Consider the following 22,211-nt stretch of genomic DNA (forward strand, 5'->3'; position numbering starts at 1 on the left):
ACAGAAAGTGAAAGGAACAACGGAGCAAGACAGACTGGAGGACAGGGGGCGGGGGGACGAGATGATGATGATGATGAAGAGGAAGAGAAGGAACACCTGATACCGTAACATGTATCATAAAATTTAAACCACGCCAGTTTATAGTAAACAGAAAGGTAGGCGCATGAATGACATCCTACATGAAACCAAAGTTTAAAAAAATATATATATATATCAAGCTGAATGATGTTGTAAAAACACAAAAATGTACAAATAGTCCATTACACGTTTAAGTTCTGTGTTTAAAATCTCATGATAGATCTAAATCTCCAGTTTCTCTCATCCTTATGGTTTTGTGAAATATTTAACCTGGTACCGCACTCAAGTCTGTAATATGTCGGTCCACTGGACGATACCATGTCAGTGACACATTTTGCCTCACCTACGGGTGATAAAATCCACGGTTAGGTTAAGAAGATTTTTTTAAGGTTTTAAGAAGTAATCTTGCATAAGTAGCATTAAGTACTTCACGTAAATTACTTAACGAACGTTACGCAAGTTACGTCATTTACGTCAATTAAAAGAATTCCACTTTGGCTTCTGCTTTCTTACAGACTCGAAAACTGTTCTCAGGGGAGAGTCCTACATGTGTGTACGTTTCACACCCAGGGGAGATCAAATGTTACACTGACACTCCTCTAGTGGCCTGACACTGTGCTTTTGTGTGATACCGGGCAAAAACATTAAAGGAGCGAGAGAGAGAGAGAAGAGTAGACATGCAACAAAGGTTCTCTGTTCAGGAATCAAACCGTGGACGATGTGGTTACAGTGCATGTGGTGTGTCTCTTAACCTTTCACCACTGAACCAGCATAAAATGTAAAATCTGAGAGCTGGGACCCTGAAGATCGAAGTGGTCGATTTCTATTTAGGTTATACAGTGAAGTCAATTTGACAATAAGAAACATAGGCAGCTCGGGGAAAGAAAAAGTCCTTCGTAAGAGTACAAAGAGTAACGTACAATTAGTATAATAGGGAAACATCCAACTGGTTGATGTGACCACTGTTAGGTAGAAGAGACGAGAACTCGTGCAATTATAGATCAGATTTAGATATACAGTAGATGTAGACTTTATAAAAGTTTGTCAAGAAAGAAAATACATGAAGGACGAATGGAGAAAGGCTGGAGTTCATGATATCAGCATCAAAACTTTAAAGAACCTGCAAAGAAGGTCATGTAGGGCAATTTTCTTAGATTTTTCTTGAGTAAACAAGATAAATGAATAGGATTTAATCCCTGGTCCCCTCTCTCTCTCTCTCTCTCTCTCTCTCTCTCTCTCTCTCTCTCTCTCTCTCTCTCTCCAGCAGAAGGTGGCAGTGATGCAGTTAATATGTTGGTTGTCAACCTGTGTTAAAAACCAAAGAAGGCAAAACAACATAAAAGCTGACTCTGAAATAAAACGACTGTAAATACAGCTGTCAAATGAACGAAGTGAAGTAAAAAGTACAATATTTTCCTCTGTGGTGCTGTACAGTAGAAGTATAGTGTTGTGGAAGTACCTCAAAAATGTGCTGAAGCACTGCATTGCCTGAATAAATAAAGTGGAACACTGTTGCATGTTATTTCCCATCTGTCCCCTCATTTCCTGTCAGCTCACTTGTGTTTGTTGTCTAATTTTATGTTTAATATCAAATGCCCTCTAAAACTATAAAATGTGCTGCCCAACCTTCAAGAATGAATTGTATTATTCTTCCCCATCATCAGTGAAAACATGAATTCTGTAACCAAATGTTTAGTTAAAGACTTAAACCAACCGTCTATTATTTTCAGGCTCTGGTGTTGGTAAAACACATTTCCACACACTCCTTCATGCAATACTAACAACTACAACTCAAGAGTGACTCACAGAGGTGCTGGGGAATAGGACAGCAGGTAGGCGGAGAGACAGACACGCAGAGAGAGAGTGAGAGAAAGAGAAAGAGAGAGAGAGAGGAAGTGGTGAGGATGCTCTACAGTCGCTGCAGCTCTTTGCTCCTCATTTCACCACAGTCAGCCAGACAAGACAGTCAGTCTGCTCAGAGTTCATATCACACAGCACCACTGGTGGATCACTGACCTGCACTGACCACCGGCTTCATACCGCCATGCTTGTTCAGGTAAGAATCTGTTTTTCTCTCTGTCTTGTTATGAAGGGAGGAGGGAGAGGGGGGGGGCAATTTGAAGTGTTTGCATGTAATAATCTCAGCTGTAAGTGTGTCATTGTTTTATCTCCTGTTGTGAGTAATGATAATAGTGTCACAAAGCCTGTACAGGCCATTTGTGTGTCGCTCAGGGGGAAGATGAGCTGATGATGGTATCACAAGAGGAAATCAGCTGCACTTCCCTTGTCAGAGAAAGAAAGTAAGATGTCCGCAATAAACTGGAGAGAGGTTGTTATCATTTACATGCATGCAAAAGAGCTGCAGTGTGTGTGTTGTGTTAAGAGTGTGCAGGTTTAAATATTCACCTGCCTTCATCTGAACCCATCAAGTTAGAGAGGTCTATACTGTGTGTACAGTGCACACCCAGATACAACTAATGCAGGGTAGTTCAGCCATTAAATCCATTCAACAAAGTTACAATGTTACATTTTTGTATCTATTTAAAGGGTTAAGGTTGTTGATTTGACTCTGGTGAGTTAGGAGGATGTAATTAGGAGTGTTGTTTAACTTTATAGCTTCATGCTGAAATATGTACAACCCCATTGAAAAAAAATGGGACACTGTGTAAAATGTACATAAAAACAAAATACAATGATTTGCAAATCAAATAAACCCATATTTAATTGAAAATAGACCAAAGACAACATATCAAGTGTTGAAACGGAACATTTGTATTGTTTTATGAAAAATATATGCTCATTTTGAATTTGATGTCTCAAAAAAATTGGGACAGTGGCAAAAAAAAAAAGGTGAGAAAAAGTTGTGTAATTCAAAAAAAAAAAAAAAAACACCTAGTGGAACATCTCACGCATAATTAAGTTAACTGACAACAGGTCAGTAACATCATTGGGTATAAAAATAGCATCCCAGATAGGAGGGGAGCAGTTCACCACTCTGTGAAAGACTGTGTGGGAAAATAGTGTAACAATTTAAAATTTATGTTCCTCAACAACAAGATTTTAAAGAATTTGGGGACTTCATCATCGCCGGTAAATAATAACATAAAAATATTCAGAGAATCTGGAGAAATCTCTGTACGCAAGGAACAAGGAAAAAAAACATGATTGTATGGCTTTAATCTTCCGGCCCTCATTAAAAACAGACACAAATCTGTAGTGGAAATCATTGTCTGAGCTAAGAAATGCTTTTTAAAACCATTGTCTGTGAACACAGTCCATTTGGAAACAGAGTTGTATTTAATTTGTAGTCTACTTCTAGTTTGATTACAATACAATTATATACTATAGGCTCTACTGAGATTATTGTATATTTTCTCAACTTTCATAGGCTGGTGGGTTATCTGACCTCAAAAAGAGGTATATTTGGGGGCGTGTCTAGTTTGATTGCCTGGAGTGAAGTCAGGTTTCCTGAATAGATGGGTGGGCATGTTGTCCTCGGTCGGATCCACTGCTTGCCTAAAAAAAACAAGAAGTTATTGGCTGAATTGCCAGACAAAGGGGCTTCAAAATGGCACTTCACAAACCATTAGGCGACATCACAAAGGTTTGCTGCTTGGGTCTAATTTGTCTGTCCTATGGTTTGGTCCAAACTGAAATGTTTCAACAACTACTGAATGGAGTTTAATGCATTTCTGCACAAACATTTGTGGTCGCCAGAGGATAAATCTTACTGATTTTAACAATCTTCTAACTTTTCTGTAGTGCCACCATGAGGCTGACATTTTTGGTGCACATTGAAACATCTCAACTAGTTTTAGATAACTTATCATAAATGTGGTACAGATATTCGTGGTTCCCAGAGGAGGAATCTGAACTGCTGTGTTGATCCCTTGACCTTTCCTCAAGCACCACCACCACTCAAAGCGTTCACTTAAAGTGTATCTCATCATCAAATGGATTGGCACCAAGAGTGACACAAACATTCATGGTTGCCAGAGGATGTATTCTGCTTACTTTGGTGACAGATCGTAGCATCACCACAAGCTTGACACTTGTGGCTTTATTAGATTAGCATTAAATTTGGTCCACAAATCTAAGGATGAATTGCAATCACTTTGTTGATCACACGGCTCTTTCATCTGGTGCCAACATCAAGTCTAAATTTGACTTGTTCCATATTACAGAAGTAAACAAAGATTTGTGAGAATATTAAGAGGAAAAAGGTCATCACGTTGTATCAGACAAATTACACGACAGTCAAATGCATTTATTTTGGAATTTTATTTGTTATTAATTAAGAATCCTCTTTATTATTAGTGCAACTAATCAGCATAGTTCTGAATTAATTGACTGTTGTCAGTATGTAATTGTTGCATCTAATCTCTTTAACTAGCATTAATGCAAATGAATTCATGTTTTTACCCACACTGTGCTGTCTCATCATTGTGTGCTTTCAGTCTGAAAACTGAAATAATCTGCCAATGATTTCATGTACATATAATTAACCCCTTTCACTGCTCTAGCCATGAGGTCATTCTTTGATAAGGACCAATACTGAGCAAGTCTCTTTGTTGTCTTCAGCCTGTAATTCAAACATGCAAACAACTTCGAGAACGGCACAGCAGGTCCTTGAAAAACAAGCTCTCTCGTCATGACCCCTCATGAAACAGTTTCATTCTCCTCAAGTCAGACCACAATACCACATCCTGACGCACTACTTTAAATAAACAGGGGCTTTAATGTCAGGATCTCTGCTGGATTTTGCAAGTTTGCTGATATGTTTCAGACACTAATGGTTACCACATTGACCCAGAGCAAAAAAAAACAACTATATATTCATATAAAATGTCTCCAGCACTTATTAAAGTCAGGCCATTCTACAAACAAATGCAGTGAGTCGATTACAGCTGAGTGTTAGCGCACTCGTCTGTTTTCTGGCACCAGAGAACTAATCCGATCGATATGGAGCGGTAACCAGGTTTGACTGGGTTTCCAGATTGATGACTTTGCTGAAATAATCATACCATCTTTGGGAATTGCTGCTTGTAATGGTGTTTTTTGTGAGTAAAGACACATAATGTCATAGTGTATTTAAAGTTACATGATGTGCGATTCCACTACAGTTTTAAACACAGCGCAGTAATGTGATAGATTTAATGTCAGGTACATACATATATCGCAAAACATAATTGTACAATAATGGATTTTAAAAAGCACATAATATTATGCTGCCTTCTGCCTGTTTTGGCCTTGACTCCCTGAAAAATGAGATTTTCATTCTCAACCGGACCTTTCCTGATTAAATATAGGATAAATAAAACAAAACAAAAATCTCCCATTGAGTCTGATATAATGTACTTTAAAGCTGGAGCTGCTTTAATGCTCCAGAAGGATCTAAAAATGTAATCATGGGACATTGAGAAACCCCAATTTCAGCTCATTGGCATGTGAGGTACTACATCTATCATAATCAGCCTAACTGCAAATGTATGATTGGAGCAACCATTTTTTGTTCAATGAACAAGCCTTGTTTTGTGTTTTGTTTTGATAATCAACATCTCCTTTTAGGGGAGCTGTAAGTGAGAAAGCACAGTTATAAAACTGGGGGATTGGTTTCCAATCCTTCCTAATTGGGATCAAAGGTTGTTATTCTGGCATTATAGACTCGAACAAACACCAAAGGACTCTCAGAACTTAGAAATACCCCAGACAGAAAGGTCTCCACGTCCAGGCTTTACTGTAAGTAACAGGACACACATGGAGGAGAGAAAATTTTAACCAGACGGTCTAATAGATTTTTTTAGGTTTCTGAGTTGAATATATTGTTGTAAGCCCAGAGGTGCGAATGCAACTTGAGTAATTGGTAGTTTTCATGCAGTTTTTTTAATTTAATTTTTTTTTACTCGCTGGCATGTGCTTTGCATTGACATTCATTCAAATGCAACACACTGTGTAACTCCTATTCTCTTTACCTTATCTGCAGGAGTGGTGTACCTGGAAAATGCAGATTCTGTAAAGGTAAATTAAAGCGTCTGTCCATTCATCACTGAGGGGAAAAAAGGAACAAATACAGCCTCAAAGTTGGAGGAAGGACAGCCAAGCTTCCCTCTATAATCAAGTTCTCTCTGTCCAAAAGATGTCAACAGCCACCATCGACGTTGTAGGAAGAGGAACCAAAACCTCTCAAGTGTCAAAGGATCACAAAAAGGTAGGCGGATGTCATTATTCATCATCAAATATCATTTGGAACAATGGACGATCTAAAACGTCCTCTGTTGGGAGGAACTTTACTCTCAGTTTTACAAAATCATTGCTCATATCAAAACTGAAAATGATTATGTCGAAGGTTGTGTTCAAACATTAAAATCAAAAGTCGTCTCTCAGACAACAGCATATTTTGGGTGATGTGTCAGTTGTCAAGTACAACTCTTAGTGATAAAATCTTTTAACTATGTTCCATGACAAATGATCATCCATAAGCTGTTATTCAATAGCTATTCCTTTCATATTGCAATGAAAAGCTTTATTTTATTTTTTTTTTCCAATTTATTTAATTTCACAGGGTATTTCATTGAACTATTTAAAAAAAAAAAATCTATTTGTAAATGTATTTTATTCAGGAATGTGGAAAGAAGTCCTTGTATAGTGCTTTTAATAACTTGTAATTTAAAGTATGAAGGATCCACAGGTCATGAAAATCGTGAAATTCCATATCAAAATGAAGAGAAACACTTGTGTTTTTTCTTAGCTGTATTATGTAACAGAGCTTTTTGGTGATGGAGGAAGCAGCGTGGTGAAACAAGGCGATTAGTGGTCAGCTTCACTTTCTTGCTCACAGAAAAAATTAAAAGGAGCTTAGCTTGTTAGAATAAGCTCTTTGTTTTACTTAAGATATTAATTTGATATATGTCAAGGCTTGATTAAGTTCTCCATGCTTTAGTAAAAATGTCTCCAGACTGAGCAACTTTTCTGATGTAGAGCAGCTTTACACAGTAGATAAATTACCTATCACAAATGTTTTAGCCTCACTTGTGTCAGTTTGGACCAGATTGAAATATCTCTGAAGTGATGGATGAATTAAATTCTGTAAATTCATGGTGCAGGATGAAGCTTAAAGACTTTGGTGATTACCTGACTTTTCATTTTTTTTTATGTGCTAACATAACACACTACACTAATGGTGAACATGGTTAACAATAATCAATTCAGTATCAAGGCAAAGAACACGCCCGTCCACTACAGCAAAACGTGAGATAGCCACACTTTGGGATGTGTAGGTGTGAAAGTTACACGTATTGTAAGCATGAAACTCACATGCACGTAAATGTCATGTGACGCGTGATCATGTGACTAAGGTCCCACAACAGAAGTTTTGAGACCAAATAAAAGGACATTTTTGGACATTATTAGGAGGTAGGATGGGTGATCTGGTGGCAATAGTCACAGACTGTCTTGCGGGACAATGAGGTTAAAATCTAGGAGGTGACAAAAAAAGGATCTTTTGTTTCCTAACCCCAACCGTGTGCTTATTTAGTAACCCCAACCTTTTGTTTTTGCAAAACCTTTTCCTGTAAATCACATGGCTCAAAGCATACAGTTTAGGTTTCATTTTTGTCCACTCCAGGAAAACATGTAACTTTCACGCCTAGACAGCCCAAAGTATGGCTATCTAGGCGTGGAAGTCTGCTGGAGTTGACGGGTGTGTCTATTTCACGCTTTGCCATGATACCAGGATGTAATAATGTTATACCCGCTCAGCTCACATTGTTATTGTGAGCATGCAACCCAATATCACACAAAAGTGTGTAATATAGCTTCTCTGTTAGCATAGTATCTAAACAAGACAAACATTCCACATCGGTGTGGCCCTTGGTTGTACTATTGTAAGCATAGTGAGCTAAATGCTAGCGTGCTAGCAGTGACAATGCTAACATGTTGATGGAGCAGATAATATCCGCAATGGTCACGATCACAAAAGTTACTAATCAGCACTAAACACAGTACAGCTGAGGGTGCTCAACAAAGGAATTACAATTCAGCCTGAGGGTAACTTAATTCATCCAGTAGTTGTTGCCGTGGTTTTGGACCAGACCAATGTAGTAGCTGTTGAAAATAATTAGGAATAACTACTCAGTTTCTTTTTTTAAAACATTTTTCTATGATTTGGAAGCTGACAGCAGCCGCACTGAAAGGAGCCATCCAACTGGGAATCGGTTATGCTGTGGGAAACCTCAGCTCCAAACCAGACAGAGATGTTCTTATGCAGGACTTCTCGGTGGTGGAGAGCGTCTTCCTGCCAAGGTATAAACTCATCCATGCACCACTTTTATTTTGCATAATTGGCCAATGCACATGCTCAGTGTATTTAACCTCAAGGATCATTTCATCTAACTTACAAATATATGTATTCTGACTTATCTCAAGTTGTATCCATGCAGACTTTTTCAAATGAGTCAAAATCATTGTTCACTCTAATGTCAAGGGATGTCCTTCTGTTTATTCAAGGAACTGAAAAAAATACTTCTTTTCTTTTGATTTAAAAGTAATGTCTTTGAAAAATAACTTGTAGACCACAAAAGAAATTGTGATTTTTTTTTTTTATTTTTTTTTTTTGTGAACTGACCTTTTAAATGCCAGATTGTCCTCATTGCAAGGTGCAGATTGTCCCATTATTCAAGTACTTGGTCTATATCCAGGAAATTAAAATACTAGGCTAAGTGAGTCAACGTCCTCAGTCTGCAGTCTTCCAGCGTCCCCAAAAGGAAAACATAAAAACTTTTACAAACTGGTGTACATTATATATATGTAAAAAGGAATGGACTGGGCATGACTGAAACCTGAAATTACTGTTAACCTTAAGCAAAAAGTAATTTGTAAAAGGAAGTATGAACTAGGAGGGCAGGAGATAACGCAGAAGTCAACCACAGCCAAAACTCCACTCTTCTATGAGATGCAAATCTGTAACCACAACCGCTCTACATGTCTGGATGTATATGCATTTGTAGCAACGTTGCAATTGAATCGGTTCTGGTTCTACCATGAAACCACTGACCCCGAGTGTTCCAAAGAGGTGCACTTACCAAGGGTCATACCAGGACAAATCTCGGTGGAACGTCACATCGACAGGCTGGTGGGCCATCAAAAAAATCCATAACATTTTTTCTGTCTCTTTAAGCCCTCTCTGTATGCCTGTCAATTAATGGTGCACATGAGTTGTATTCATGACAAGTTGTCTGGTTCCAGTTGACAAGTCCAGGACTGAATTTGTTTTTCAAAGGCCACACCACTGGTGTTTCATTCTCTGAATTGTATCAAGTCTGGAGAAGTATGTATGTGGCCCAGAGGATTACTGGTACCCATGAATGTTGATTCGCATGGAGGCATTGTATTACTAGAATAGCCTATGTTTTGTCTCTACTGAACTTTATTGCCATCTCTAGTCCAAAACATAATGGGTTCTTTCTCGGCCCATGCTACGCCTTTCCACCAAGTTTCATGAAAATCAGGCCGGTAATCTTTCCGTAGTCCAGCTGACAAACAAACAAACCGCAAAAAATCTCCCTGGTGGAGATAAACATGTAGCATAGCTTTGAAAAATACACTCGTGTAAAATTACAGATTTGTATCAACTTTAAGATAGCAAGGTAAGCTTGTTTTTGAAGCGTAAAATCTGATTACTTAGAAAACCGCAGTCATTTTTATATGTCCCAGTGAGGCATGGGATATATTTGTGTTTCATACTGTGAGTTGTCACAAGGCCTGATGTAAAAAGGCTGATGATATGTTGCAAACAGCTACTCTTATAGACTAACTAATGGACATATTGTATGTGTTCCAGTGAGGGCAGTAACCTGACTCCAGCACATCACTTCCCTGATTTCCGTCTGAAAACATATGCTCCACTGGCTTTTCGCTACTTCAGAGAGCTCTTTGGCATCAAACCAGACGACTACCTGGTGAGACTCTCAAAGCCTATTTCACATTATCATTCTGATTTAGCACATTGTGGCGTAAGTTTCCACTGATTCGATTGCAAAACTTAGTGACGCTGAGACGGTTGCATCATTTTGAATTGCAGTACTCCATCTGTAACGAGCCTCTGATAGAGCTCTCCAACTCCGGCGCCAGCAGTTCTTGGTTCTACCTCACCAGCGATGATGAGTTTATCATCAAGACTGTGCAGCATAAAGAGGCAGAGTTCCTGCAGAAGCTACTTCCTGGTTACTACATGGTGAGCTGCTCAGACAAACAAAAAGCTGTCACTACATTTACATGCAATAAAGACAGAGACATATATCTTTTAGTATCACTATTTATTGGTATGTGTATTCAGTATGGATATACCACATCAAAACATCCTTTGGCAAACATGACGAATAGTAATTTCCCTTGTCATAATAGCTTACACAAGTGCTGTGTAATTGTTGTATAATCAGAGGTGAGATTTTCTTTTCAGCAATTATCAATGTCGTTCAAAATTCCTGTAGGATATGTTTCCAATTATTATTTTGTATTAAATTCAAATGCATGGTGAAATACATTTTTCAGCAGGTGAAATGAAAGGATTTTTAAAGGGTGTGGCCATTTCTGCTCTACATACATTTGTATGCAAATGATTTCAGCTCCTCTTAAAGGTTCCCTCTGCAGTTTGCTGAAATTAGGATTGAGTCTCTTGATAAATATGTCTTTTTCACTTTTTGCCACAAAGTTTCACTAGAATATCAGGATGTGGCTGTATAATTTACATTTCCTGCAATGACCTGATCACTCTAAAGCTTGTATTTACATACAGCTGCTTGGTTATCAGGTCTCTTCGCTGATCACCACTTTCATTTTAGACAGACTCTGTAGTGAAAGAGCTCTTAGTTTTTTCCTGTGTGGGCATGAATTTGACATTTTTACAAATGTCACACTGTGCAGTGATGGAACCTGGCTTGATTTGGGTTATTTATTTAGAATGCAGTTTCAGATTTGGTCGGAAGTCTTTCATGGACTTTAGACCGTCACTGAATATATGTCTCAGTCTCTATCAGTTTCTCTATTTTTGTCCTAAAGAAACAAATCATTGTGTTTATTATTGTAGAATCTGAATCAGAACCAGAGAACGTTGCTGCCCAAGTTCTACGGCCTTTATTGCATCCAGTGCGGTGGCGTCACCGTTCGCGTGGTGGTAATGAACAATGTGCTGCCCCGAGCCATGAAGATGCACTATAAGTACGACCTGAAGGGGTCCTCGTACAAGCGCCGCGCCTCACGCAAAGAGCATGCCAACCCCTCACCCACGTTCAAAGACCTGGACTTCCAGGAGATGCACGAGGGCCTGCACTTCGACTCGGACACCTATAACGCCTTGATGAAGACCCTGCAGAGGGACTGTCGGGTATGTTTACATAAAGATCTTATATCTATTAGCACAGTGGGCCTTTATGTTGGCATGGAAATACAACGTTCTCTTCAAAATATTTCTGCAAAAGTGCAATGTATTTTAGAAATTAAGCAGAATAGCATTTTTATCTTTCTGATTATTTTTTCACAAATTATTTTTCAGATATCTAAACAGTTTAAACTCTTCCATGATGATTTCTTTAATTTTCTAATTTTATTATATTTGAAAATATAGGCTATTCGAAAGAAAAACTAAATATAATAGCTACTGATAGTTGATTAGACTGAAAAGGGTTCATCCTGTGGGGAATAGGAATATGACCAGGAAAAATTATAGAAGTCATCCTCTGGGGATCATTAATACACTCAGAACATTTCATTAAAATCCAGCTAAACCACTGGTTTGTTGTTGTAAGCCCTAGTTCATTAAACTGCTGGCTGGTGGAGTTGATTCCTGGAGATGTCCAGTTGAGCACCCTTGACTTTCAGGAGAGGACACTGAACTGTCATTGAAGCAGGATGCATTACTGCTGTCCACAGCTGGATGATACATCAATTAAAGTTTAAACAGCAGAACTGGGATTTTGAAATCTCTTATCATGGGCCAAAGTGTTATTGGGAAATTTTAACCTCATAGTGGCTCTTGATAAAAGGTGAAATTGTCTCAGAAATCGTTGGGATTCATCCGTGGGAACGATACTGTAACTATCCACAACAAATTAAAGGGCAAAATCTGTCCAGATAAACTGCTTTGGATTACAATGTGGAACTAAAGAATGGATATCTCACATTGGGAAAGCACAGGTATCAATTAACTTTCCAGTTACTTTTTGTATAGAATAAAAAATTCCAACTACGAGGCCCAAGAGCCCAAAACCAAAAGATATTCCATTTTCCAGTACCGCAGTACTAAAACATCTTATAATGGGTTTAATTCTTGCTCTCTGCTAATTTGAATTAAGCCAATAATCAGTGCACAACTCCCCCACTTTTATATTATGCAACATTGGCAGGCCAGTACATCACACTTCACTCCCTCTCGAGCTGTCACATTAGTGCCTGACTGGTATTTCATCAGTAGAAGAACAACAGTGGCCCCTTGATGGAGGATTAACACTCAGCAGAGCGAAGCACCTGACTCATGATCAGGCTGAGCAGCTGAACTCTGGAAAACAAATTGGTGCATCTGGGTGTAATACGTTCTCATTGGGCTGTTATATATGACCTCAGTTAGTGTATCAGGTAGCACATTATTAAGGACCTCTTTGTTTACAGAAGTTATCTTATGACATCAGTGCTTGGTCAGAGGCTTATGTTGGACTGTACTTTTGGTTTGCAGATCCAGGTTTAACCTCCAAGAGGTCAATTTGTTAATTTTTAGAGAAATTTGAGCTATAGGTGGTTAAAAATAAGTATTTTAATTTTGTAAAAGTCTGGTTTTATTACATTAGTCACATAAAATAGCCAAAGAGGCAATTTTGAGACTATTCTTTGCCAGGTGAAAACTTTTATTTTGTAAGGTCAGAGGTAATAAAGTTGTCTCACAGTTCGAAGGCGGATTCTTCAAAGGACACATATTCAGACCTAAAAGACAGGTTGAACCCGACTAGTGTCACATTGTGACAGTTCCTCACTACATATTGAATTTAACCATGAACATACTGTCTGTGGCAATTTCTTAGTAAAAACAATCATTATGCTTACAACATTTTCTTGATTCTGCAGTTGTGAGACAACTGGAGGGATCTCAGAATACCAAAACAATAAGCATTAAATCTATAGAAAGACATTTGCTTTTTCTTTTGCTGTTGGGATACAGCTTAAAACAAAACATGCACATGGATACTCTTTATCAACTATAACACTTGGATGTTAGATAGATAGATAGATAGATAGATAGATAGATAGATAGATAGATAGATAGATAGATAGATAGATAGATAGATAGATAGATAGATAGATAGATAGATAGATAGATAGATAGATAGATAGATAGATAGATAGATAGATAGATAGATAGATAGATAGTCAAATTGGTAAATACATGGAGCCTCTTTCCATGATTTGATTTTATGACATGTGCGTTGACATTTAAGTGCAACATAACAGTCAGTTGTAATTCTAAATATAGTAAAGGTCAATGGAAATGTAATGTTACTTTATTTAGGAATATGTCGTATGTGAGCTCTGAGCAATTTGACAAAGAGAGCCACAAATTAGCTAATATTGCATAGGTCTTTTTAGTTAATTTTATAATTGAATTGTTCAACTTCTTTTGCAATTAATTGCCTAAAACCAGTTGACATGCTGTGATTCAGATGGTTCTGGGGCCTTTGGTGGTTTGGGTCCTATGTGCAGTTGTCTGTTTTGCTTGATTGGTAAAGCAGTACTTTACTAGCTAGTACAATATGGCATAAGATACTGAATTTGTCCTTCAAAAGTAAAGCTGCATCTCTGGGGAGTCTTTGAAATGAGACCTGTTTGTCAGCCCTTTTATTACAACCTCAGCTCCACATTAGGACGCAGCTGTTGTTTTTCTGTGCGATCCTTTATCCTCGCTTTTGTTTATCACCCTTGTAGTTTAGTGACTTCATAAATTTGGTGGCCTGTGTTCTGTCTCTTTCTGATTAGGTCCTGGAGAGCTTTAAGATCATGGACTACAGCCTCCTGCTGGGGATTCATGTTCTGAACAGGAAGTCACTGGGCAGAGGAAGCAGATGTGACAGCAGGAGACAGAAAGTCCTTTACTCTACTGCCCTTGAGTCCATCCAGGGGAGTGTTAAGGACCCAGAACCAGTGGCTGATGACGAAACGTACGCTAACATTTTCCATAAACAAACACTGTCTCTATTTTTTTTTTACTTTGTAGGTATTTATTAGAGAAATCATTCGAGAAAAATACAGTTTTTTAACATTTTATCACAAAGACAGGTATAATAATAAAACAAGGAAGAAAATGTAAGCTGTTTCATAGTAAAACATTTATTTTAAAGTGTAGAGTGGCTTAAATATGCTAAAACCTCAAGGCATTTTTTTGTTGTTGTTGTTTTGGTCTGTCTGTGTCTCTTTTTTTTGTGTCCTGTGCTTTTCTCTTTTGTATTTTTAAAGTCTTTTTTCATGTTTTGTTTTTTTTTGTAGCTTTTTACACAAACTGTTTATGTACAAACACGACTGACTGTTTGATCTGATCCAAACTTTAGATACTCAAAAATAGGTTGCAGTCTTCTGATGCTGCTGCTATGACAACAGTCTATATATTTATATAATCATAAATATATTTCATTTACATATTTATTATACAAATATGTAAAAAAACTAAACTCCACAACACTCTACTGCTACAGTTTTCTCTACAATCTCTAAGAGTTTATCTAAACTACAAAATGATGATATCCATCAGTCTGATTCGATTAAAAACTGTCACATTCATGTTTTTTCAGATTGGGTGGAATTCCTGCCAAACATAAAGATGAGAACCTGCTCATCTTTTTAGGAATCATTGACATCCTCCAGTCTTACAGGTGAACTTTTTCTGGGTTTTTTTATGATAAATTAAATAAAAATTGGAAATAATTTTAAAATAGTCAATCAGATTACATAAAAAAAAAAAAATTCAACCTGAAACAACTCTGCATCAAAACCTGGAATATGACTAAACAGTGTGGGAAAATGCCAAAAAGCTTTTAATTAAAAAAAATGATTCACGTCGCTTTTGGCCAACTAATGGTGTCATTTCATCCCTCAGTGACAGACACTCTGGTATTTGGAGCAGGCCCCATAGATACAATCGTTGTTTGTTGCTCAGTTTAGTTTCCTTATTCTGTCTTCAAAGGCTTATTTAGAAATATCACTGAATAATAATTCAGTTGGCTCCCTACAGGGCTTATACAAATACTGTCAGAGGAGTCTGCAGCGTGTCACCAGGCTCCATAAACTCTGTGTTATCCGTGATTGATCTAATTACAGAGGTTGTTACTGACATGGATATTTTACTTTTTTTTTTTTTTTTTTAATTATTTTCAGGTTCATCAAGAAGGTGGAACACTCCTGGAAGTCTCTTGTACATGACGGGGTGTGTATTGTCTCTTTATTTCTCTTTACATGCAGGTTTTTATTTCCAACATACTTGTGATTGTTTGTAAGTGTGTGTATCTGACAGATTTCTTTGCGTTTCAGGACACAGTGTCAGTTCACAGGCCCAGTTTTTACGCAGACAGATTTCTGAAATTTATGGGCTCCACTGTTTTCAAAAAGATTCAACGTGAGTCCAACATGAATCTTGCAGTCTGTACTCTGCACAGACAGTCAGATATATATACAGCTTTGGCCAAAAGTTTTGAGAATGACAAGTATTGGTTTTCAGAAAGTTTGCTGCTTCGGTGTTTTTAGATCTTTTTGTCCGATGTTACTGTGGTATACTGAAGTATAATTACAAGCATTTCATAAGTGTCAAAGGCTTTTATTGACAATTACATTAAGGTTTATGCAAAGAGTCAATATTTGCAGTGTTGGCCCTTCTTTTTCAAGACCTCTGCAATTCACCCTGTCATGCTGTCGATTAACTTCTGGGCTACATCCTGACTGATGGCAGCCCATTCTTGCATAATCAATGTTTGGAGTTTGTCAGAATTTGTAGGTTTTTGTTTGTCCACCCGCCTCTTGAGGATTGACCACAAGTTCTCAATGGGATTAAGGTCTGGGGAGTTTCCTGGCCATGGACCCAACATTTCTATGTTTTGTTCCCCGAGCCACTTAGTTATCACTTTTGCCGTATGGCAAGGTGCTCCATCATGCTGGGAAAGGCATTGTTCATCAGCAAACTGTTGTTGGATGGTTGGGAGAAGTTGCTCTCGGAGGATGTTTCGATACCATTCTTTATTCATGGCTGTGTTCTTATGCAACATTGTGAGTGAGCCCACTCCCTTGGCTGAGGAGTAACCCCACACATGAATGGTCTCAGGATGCTTTACTGTTGGCATGACACAGGACTGATGGTAGCGCTCACCTTTTCTTCTCCGGACAAGCTTTTTTCCGGATGCCCCAAACAATCGGAAAGGTGATTAATCAGAGAAAATGACTTTACCCTGGTCCTCAGCAGTCCAATGCCGGTACCTTTTGCAGAATATCAGTCTGTCCTTGATGTTTTTCCTGGAGAAAAGTGGCTTCTTTGCTGCCCTTCTTGACACCAGGCCATCCTCCAAAAGTCTTCGCCTCACTGTGCATGCAGATGCAGTCACACCTGCCTGCTGCCATTCCTGAGCAAGCTCTGCACTGGTGGTGCCCCGATCCCGCAGCTGAATCAACTGTAGGAGACGGTCCTGGCGCTCGCTGGACTTTCTTGGGCGCCCTGAAGCCTTCTTCACAAAAATTGAACCTCTCTCCTTGAAGTTCTCGATGATCCGATAAATGGTTGATTGAGGTGCAATCTTACCAGCAGTTATCCTTGCCTGTGAAGCCCTTTTTGTGCAAAGCAATAATGACTGCACGTGCAACTCAATCAGCATGACAGAGTGATCTCCAGCCTTGTCCTCGTCAACACTCAGCTGTGTTAACGAGAGAATCACTGACATGATGTCAGCTGGTCCTTTTGTGGCAGGGCTGAAATGCAGTGGAAATGTTTTAATTGGGATTAAGTTAATTTTCATGGCAAAGAGGGACTTTGCAATTAATTGCAATTCATCTGATATCTCTTCATCACATTCAGGAGTATATGCAAATTTCCATCATAAAAACAGAGGCAGCAGACTTTGTGAAAATTTATATTTGTCATTCTCAAAACTTTTGGCCAGTAATGTATATATATATATCTTTAAATACTTCTTTGTGTGTTTCAGCTTTAAGAGGAACATCTTCAAAGAGGAAAAGGAGTTCACTCCATGCAGCAAAGTCAGTCTCTCAGGAGATTCTGTCCCCACAGAGGGAGAAGAAGGAGGAGACGAAGGCTCAGAGCATGGACAACCTGGATGGAAACTGTGAGCTCAACAGGATCTTTTAGCAAATAAATTACAGACGAGGCTCTGCTTGATTCACTGACTGATAATTGTTGCAACAGTTTACAGTGTCTCCAAACGACCCGACCTTCTTCCAAAACCTGCTTTTTCTTTTGAGTTCACTCAAAATGCAGAAGTGGACCTTGAAAACAGGTACCAGTGTGCGGCTCTCGCATCAAAGCTTTTAACACGTTCGATTTTCACTGATCTTCTAAAGTTTAAATTGTCTAATCAATTCCTAAATATGTAGCCTATTATCAATATTAGAGCATTTTCATATACATCTTTCCACTTACATTGGTTTGTATTTTCATGTTGCAGTGAAGACCGACGAGCCTCCAGTTCAACAATCGCTCTGGACGATCCGCTGCCGCCCCTCAGCAGGAGCCTATCGGACTCTGAGCTGGACGTCTACTTGGTAGACATATTTTCCTTCATATAGTTTACATGACAAACACTTTCAATTGAAGGGTGTAAATACTAAAACCAATGATACATTAGGCGTCTCTCAAAACTAGCATCAAGCACTGTATGTAATACAGCTGACAGTCCACTAGAGGATAGCGTGTCAATGTCACGGTTTTGTCTTGACAAGGTGTGAAAAACAACACAGTTGGTTTAGGACACACAAAAAAAAACATAGTGACATTTAAGAAAACAAAACCGCTTGTGTTTGCGTTACTTGGTTAGGAAAAGATTTCTTCAAACAAATCCACATTGCAGACCAGGAACCCTGGTCTCCTGGCTGAAAGTCAGCTGTTTTGTCCCTCCAACCAGCCCCACCCTCACTGTACCTTAGCAGTTCATCAAATTGCATCCTTTTCTCACCAAGGTGAGGTTTGCCGTCACACTAACACGTTGTCCTTTCACAGGCTGGTGGGTCTGTTACAGGCTTTGGTGGGATACCAGGCTAACTGATCGTATCCTGAATCCAACCATCAAAACCCTGCTGACCAGTTACTGTTAGTTTGTAAATATTTTTAATAACATTATCAGAAATACCACATTTGCAATTGTTATTAAATGGGATAGGGTTTGCTGGGGAGCAAGTAAATATACACTGAATATAGACTTGGTTATTGTTACCATGACAACACAGTCCTAATGTAGACAGAAACAGCCTATGAATTTAAGTCTACTAACACAGACTGTAAAAAGTGATTTGTAATACTACAACTGTGTTCTTGCAATATTACAGGGTTTTTCTGCGGTTTTTTTGGTTGTTTTTTTTGCATAAAATCACAACAGGGCCACAGTTTATTTAAAAAACTGTGGTGTTCATACTTTGTTGTTCTGGTGTATTTGGGAGCATCTTTCACGATAAACTCAGGGGTCACTGGGTGTCTCTGCATTTTCAGCATCACACAGTGTCACCCAGGCGACCCAGCTGGAGTTGATCAGTCGTTTGTGTCCCAGCAGCCGTAAACTGTAAGCAGCAAATGACATCCATAAGCTATATTATTGATTTGTATTGATCTTTTTTTGTGGACTAAAGTCACAAAGAGTTCTTAATGACTCAGCAGAAGACACTGTGACCCAAACATATAGACGAAGTGAATCATGAGCATCCACGGCCCTTTTTTCACGAGACGTTACTATCCATTACGTGCTGACTTCTTCCTCGTTATCACTCGCATGCTTTTCATCTCGTCCTCTTGGAACGTTCTTCTTTGGTGGTGGTGGTTCTGGGACCCTGCAGGCCCCTCTGGCATCCTGTGACGTCCACACTCTATGACTCAGCTGAGCTCGGTTCCCTCCTCCTCACCCTCAGTCCTGACGTCTGTGTCAGCCTGAGAAACCTCCACGAATTCCCTTTTCTCCAGCACTTCTCTTGCATAACCACAAAATCCTCATTTGGGCTTATATGAAGCCGTTCCTCAGCCCACATTAAGCAGCCCTGCTGGAGCTCTGTTGGAAGCCTGCAGACGTCCAAATTAATCTGATCTAAAAGCTTCTGACAGAGCACAGTGAGATTCAGAAACTATGCGGAGGTGAAAAGAAAATCTAGGCCTTGAATTTATCTGTCTCCTTAAGTAAAATTAGTGTCTGGCTCAGACAGATGTGCTGCAAGGCATGGCTGTCAGGGCAACGGTATTTTTTTACTCCTTCATCTCAGTCACTATATTTACAGGGTCATAGTGTTTTTGTGTTTAAGCCAGTTTACTACAATTTACATTCTTAATATTGCTGCTGACCAGTTTCTGTGTTTGTATTGAATTTAAAGCTGATTCAATTTGGCGTGTCTCTTTCCATGCACATGTTTTTGTTTTTTTTCCCCATTTCATTAAGGTATGAAAAACAACAAGTAAATACACGTGACCTATTTAATTACATTTTTATTCATGTTGTAATGCAGGGGAAGAGTTTACAGGTCAATCTGTGCTCACAACATTAACTCAACTGTGACAAAAATAGATAGACAGTGACATCCACGTTGATGGACGACCTATTCATATATGGAGAAACATTTGCTGCCTGAAAGTGAGAATAAGATATGTCAGAAAATGTAGAACACTCTAGGATGGTTTGGAAACTGGTCATCATTAATGTGGAAGAGACAGACGAAGGAAATAGGGAGCTAGTCCACACACAGATTGTAGCATGTGATGGAAAAATAGGTTACATACAGTATCTTTAAAAGATGGCAACTCCACCTACAACTAGGAGCTGACATGATACAACTATATTTGTTGTTCCAAACACAATCTACTACGTAATAAAAGCACATAGTAACTTTCATAAAGCAGGAAGATGACTACTTAGCTCTGTAATATATGTACATTATAATATAATGTATATTTGAACCAAAAATGTGCATTGTTGGCCACCAGGGGGAGACAATTCACCAAAGCAGGGGAAGGAAATTACATTTATGTTATTTGGTTTTTTTTATTCCATAAACATTTGTATTAATGTATACAGGATATATTTCCAAAAGGCACATGAGTGACAATAATAATAATAATTTCAAATCATGGATGGATCATGAGACAATAACATGTCATCTGTCACCAAAAGGGAAAAATTGTTTCTTTTTTTTGTTGTTTTCTATAGTGAGGAGAAATGAGCGATGGCTCCTGTCCAGTCACCTGTGTTTCTGACCCTTGACCTCCCAGTTCAACAGCGACGAGACATCAGGACCTCACAACAGCGTAAACATGACACAAACTACAGTGACATATCCGAGTCGCCACCGGGAGCATCACTCTGTGCCTCTTCTTTCATTTCTGAGTCAAACTCAACGTCCCAAATCACTGGAAACCCCAGATAGTGGAACAGTCTGTGTTCATGTGTATTAAGTTCACTGAACCACTGTGTTGGTATACAGTAAAACACTATGAAGCTGCATCTTCTCCTGTTGCTAGTAAATAGCTACTTGAGTATAGTTTGTCCTCTATTCGCTTTTATTTTCAGAATTTCCGCAAATGTTCAAATATCTCAGCGGAGGAAAAAAATGTGTCTGAAAAATTACAGGAAAATGTTTTTTTTTTCTGATATTTTCAAAACATGTATATATAAAGCCATGTACAGAAATCATCCTGGTTTCAACAGTGTATATGCAAAATTCTGATTTGGCTGCTGTGCATTCATATATATTTGTGATATAGGCTACTGCACTGTACTTACAAACATAACTTGTTTCAAAAAATTACAATTTTACAAACCAAACAAACAAAAAAAAAATCGAATTAACACTCTGGATGCATCATCTTGTTATCTTGTGATGTCATCTTTAGAGCCACCAGCTGGTCACAATTTTACAAAATGAATCTGTTTTCTGACAAACTATACAACGACATTCCCGTTGGCCTCATCTATACTTTGTGGTTAGTACTGATTGGCAAATGTTCGCATCCCACATGCTACACTCAAGATCAACATGGTTAAACTATTAAACATCAGCATGTTAGCGTGCTGAAATTAGCATTTAATTGAAAGCTTCACAGAGCAGCCAGCAAGGCTCAAACATCCAGAACATTTTAAAATGTTCATGTGATATATTTTCCTTGTTATTACGACACACCAGTTAGTCCTCTTAATATTTTTGTAACAACACACTTTAGCTTGTACAAAATCAGTGTCTCATTAATACAAGAATAATTATCGTTATAAAATGATAATGAAAATGATGTTAAGAAAAAGAGGACAATATTGGCTACACTGGTTTATGTGGTTTTGATTGTATTTTATTTCACATTTAGAATGAGGCATAAAAAATGGTGAAAAAAATACGCTGCTATACAACTGGATGGAGTGTGTCGTTTCTTGAATGTACATTAGACCCGGATTTGATCTTTTTGTGGAATTTGATAAAAATTAATGATTGTTATAAACTGTCCGGTATCCTGACAATGACCACAGCGTATGTTTTATCTGCCGTCTTATTTTTGGCTTACAAAGTATAGAAATCTGTGCTTTTATGTGATTAAGAGGTCTACAATTGTATTATAGCAATACTTTGAACTTGTATTAATGAAATAAATTAATATTTAATGTCCTTGTTTTGGTCATGTACTCTTTTTGCAATGTATTAATGCGTAAACACAAAGTTTGAAATAAATGTAACAATGAATTATAAGTTTAGTTTCATTATAAAAAAAATAAAACATTTTTTTTAGATTTTTGTGAGAAAAGAGGCACTCTTCAGAAGTAGTGGGCAAATTAAATTAAGATTCATGACTTGTATAGCCTATAATAACCTAAGTTATCATATGATCAGCTAACCAAGAGTAGCTTTAAAGTGGTGTAGCTACAATA

General features: G+C 38.2%; 1 protein-coding gene across 5 annotated transcripts; it reads left to right on the plus strand.

The window, feature by feature from the left end:
- The first annotated feature begins 1,976 nt into the window (after positions 1-1,976).
- pip5k1ba (phosphatidylinositol-4-phosphate 5-kinase, type I, beta a) lies at positions 1,977-21,951 on the plus strand. Of its 5 annotated transcripts, none has more exons than XM_069161010.1 (17): positions 1,977-2,134; positions 2,282-2,378; positions 6,062-6,096; positions 6,215-6,286; positions 8,249-8,379; positions 9,917-10,034; positions 10,157-10,309; positions 11,162-11,458; positions 14,095-14,276; positions 14,904-14,984; positions 15,487-15,535; positions 15,640-15,724; positions 17,298-17,435; positions 17,516-17,606; positions 17,775-17,871; positions 18,326-18,415; positions 20,508-21,951. In XM_069161010.1, the coding sequence occupies exons 4-16, from the start codon at positions 6,215-6,217 to the stop codon at positions 18,365-18,367; spliced, it is 1,536 nt and encodes a 511-aa protein (XP_069017111.1). In that variant the 5' UTR covers positions 1,977-2,134; positions 2,282-2,378; positions 6,062-6,096; the 3' UTR covers positions 18,368-18,415; positions 20,508-21,951. The 5 variants fall into 5 exon arrangements, with proteins under 5 accessions (XP_069017111.1, XP_069017120.1, XP_069017139.1 ...); XM_069161019.1 differs by having other exon boundaries at positions 2,291-2,378; XM_069161038.1 differs by lacking the exon at positions 18,326-18,415.
- The last annotated feature ends 260 nt before the right edge of the window (positions 21,952-22,211 follow it).

This window comes from Embiotoca jacksoni, unplaced genomic scaffold (assembly GCF_022577435.1).
Source record: "Embiotoca jacksoni isolate LCO1_2020_lvr unplaced genomic scaffold, fEmbJac1.0.p SCAF_10, whole genome shotgun sequence".
In the NCBI taxonomy this organism is placed as follows: Eukaryota; Metazoa; Chordata; class Actinopteri; family Embiotocidae; genus Embiotoca; species Embiotoca jacksoni.

Coding starts and splice junctions, on each gene's coding strand:
- pip5k1ba (XM_069161010.1), top strand. CDS start 6,215: ATGTCAACAGCCACCATCGACGTTGTAGGAAGAGGAACCAAAACCTCT. Junction 10,310..11,161: donor TACTTCCTGGTTACTACATG/GTGAGCTGCTCA, acceptor TTATTATTGTAG/AATCTGAATCAGAACCAGAG. Junction 17,607..17,774: donor GAAGTGGACCTTGAAAACAG/GTACCAGTGTGC, acceptor TTCATGTTGCAG/TGAAGACCGACGAGCCTCCA.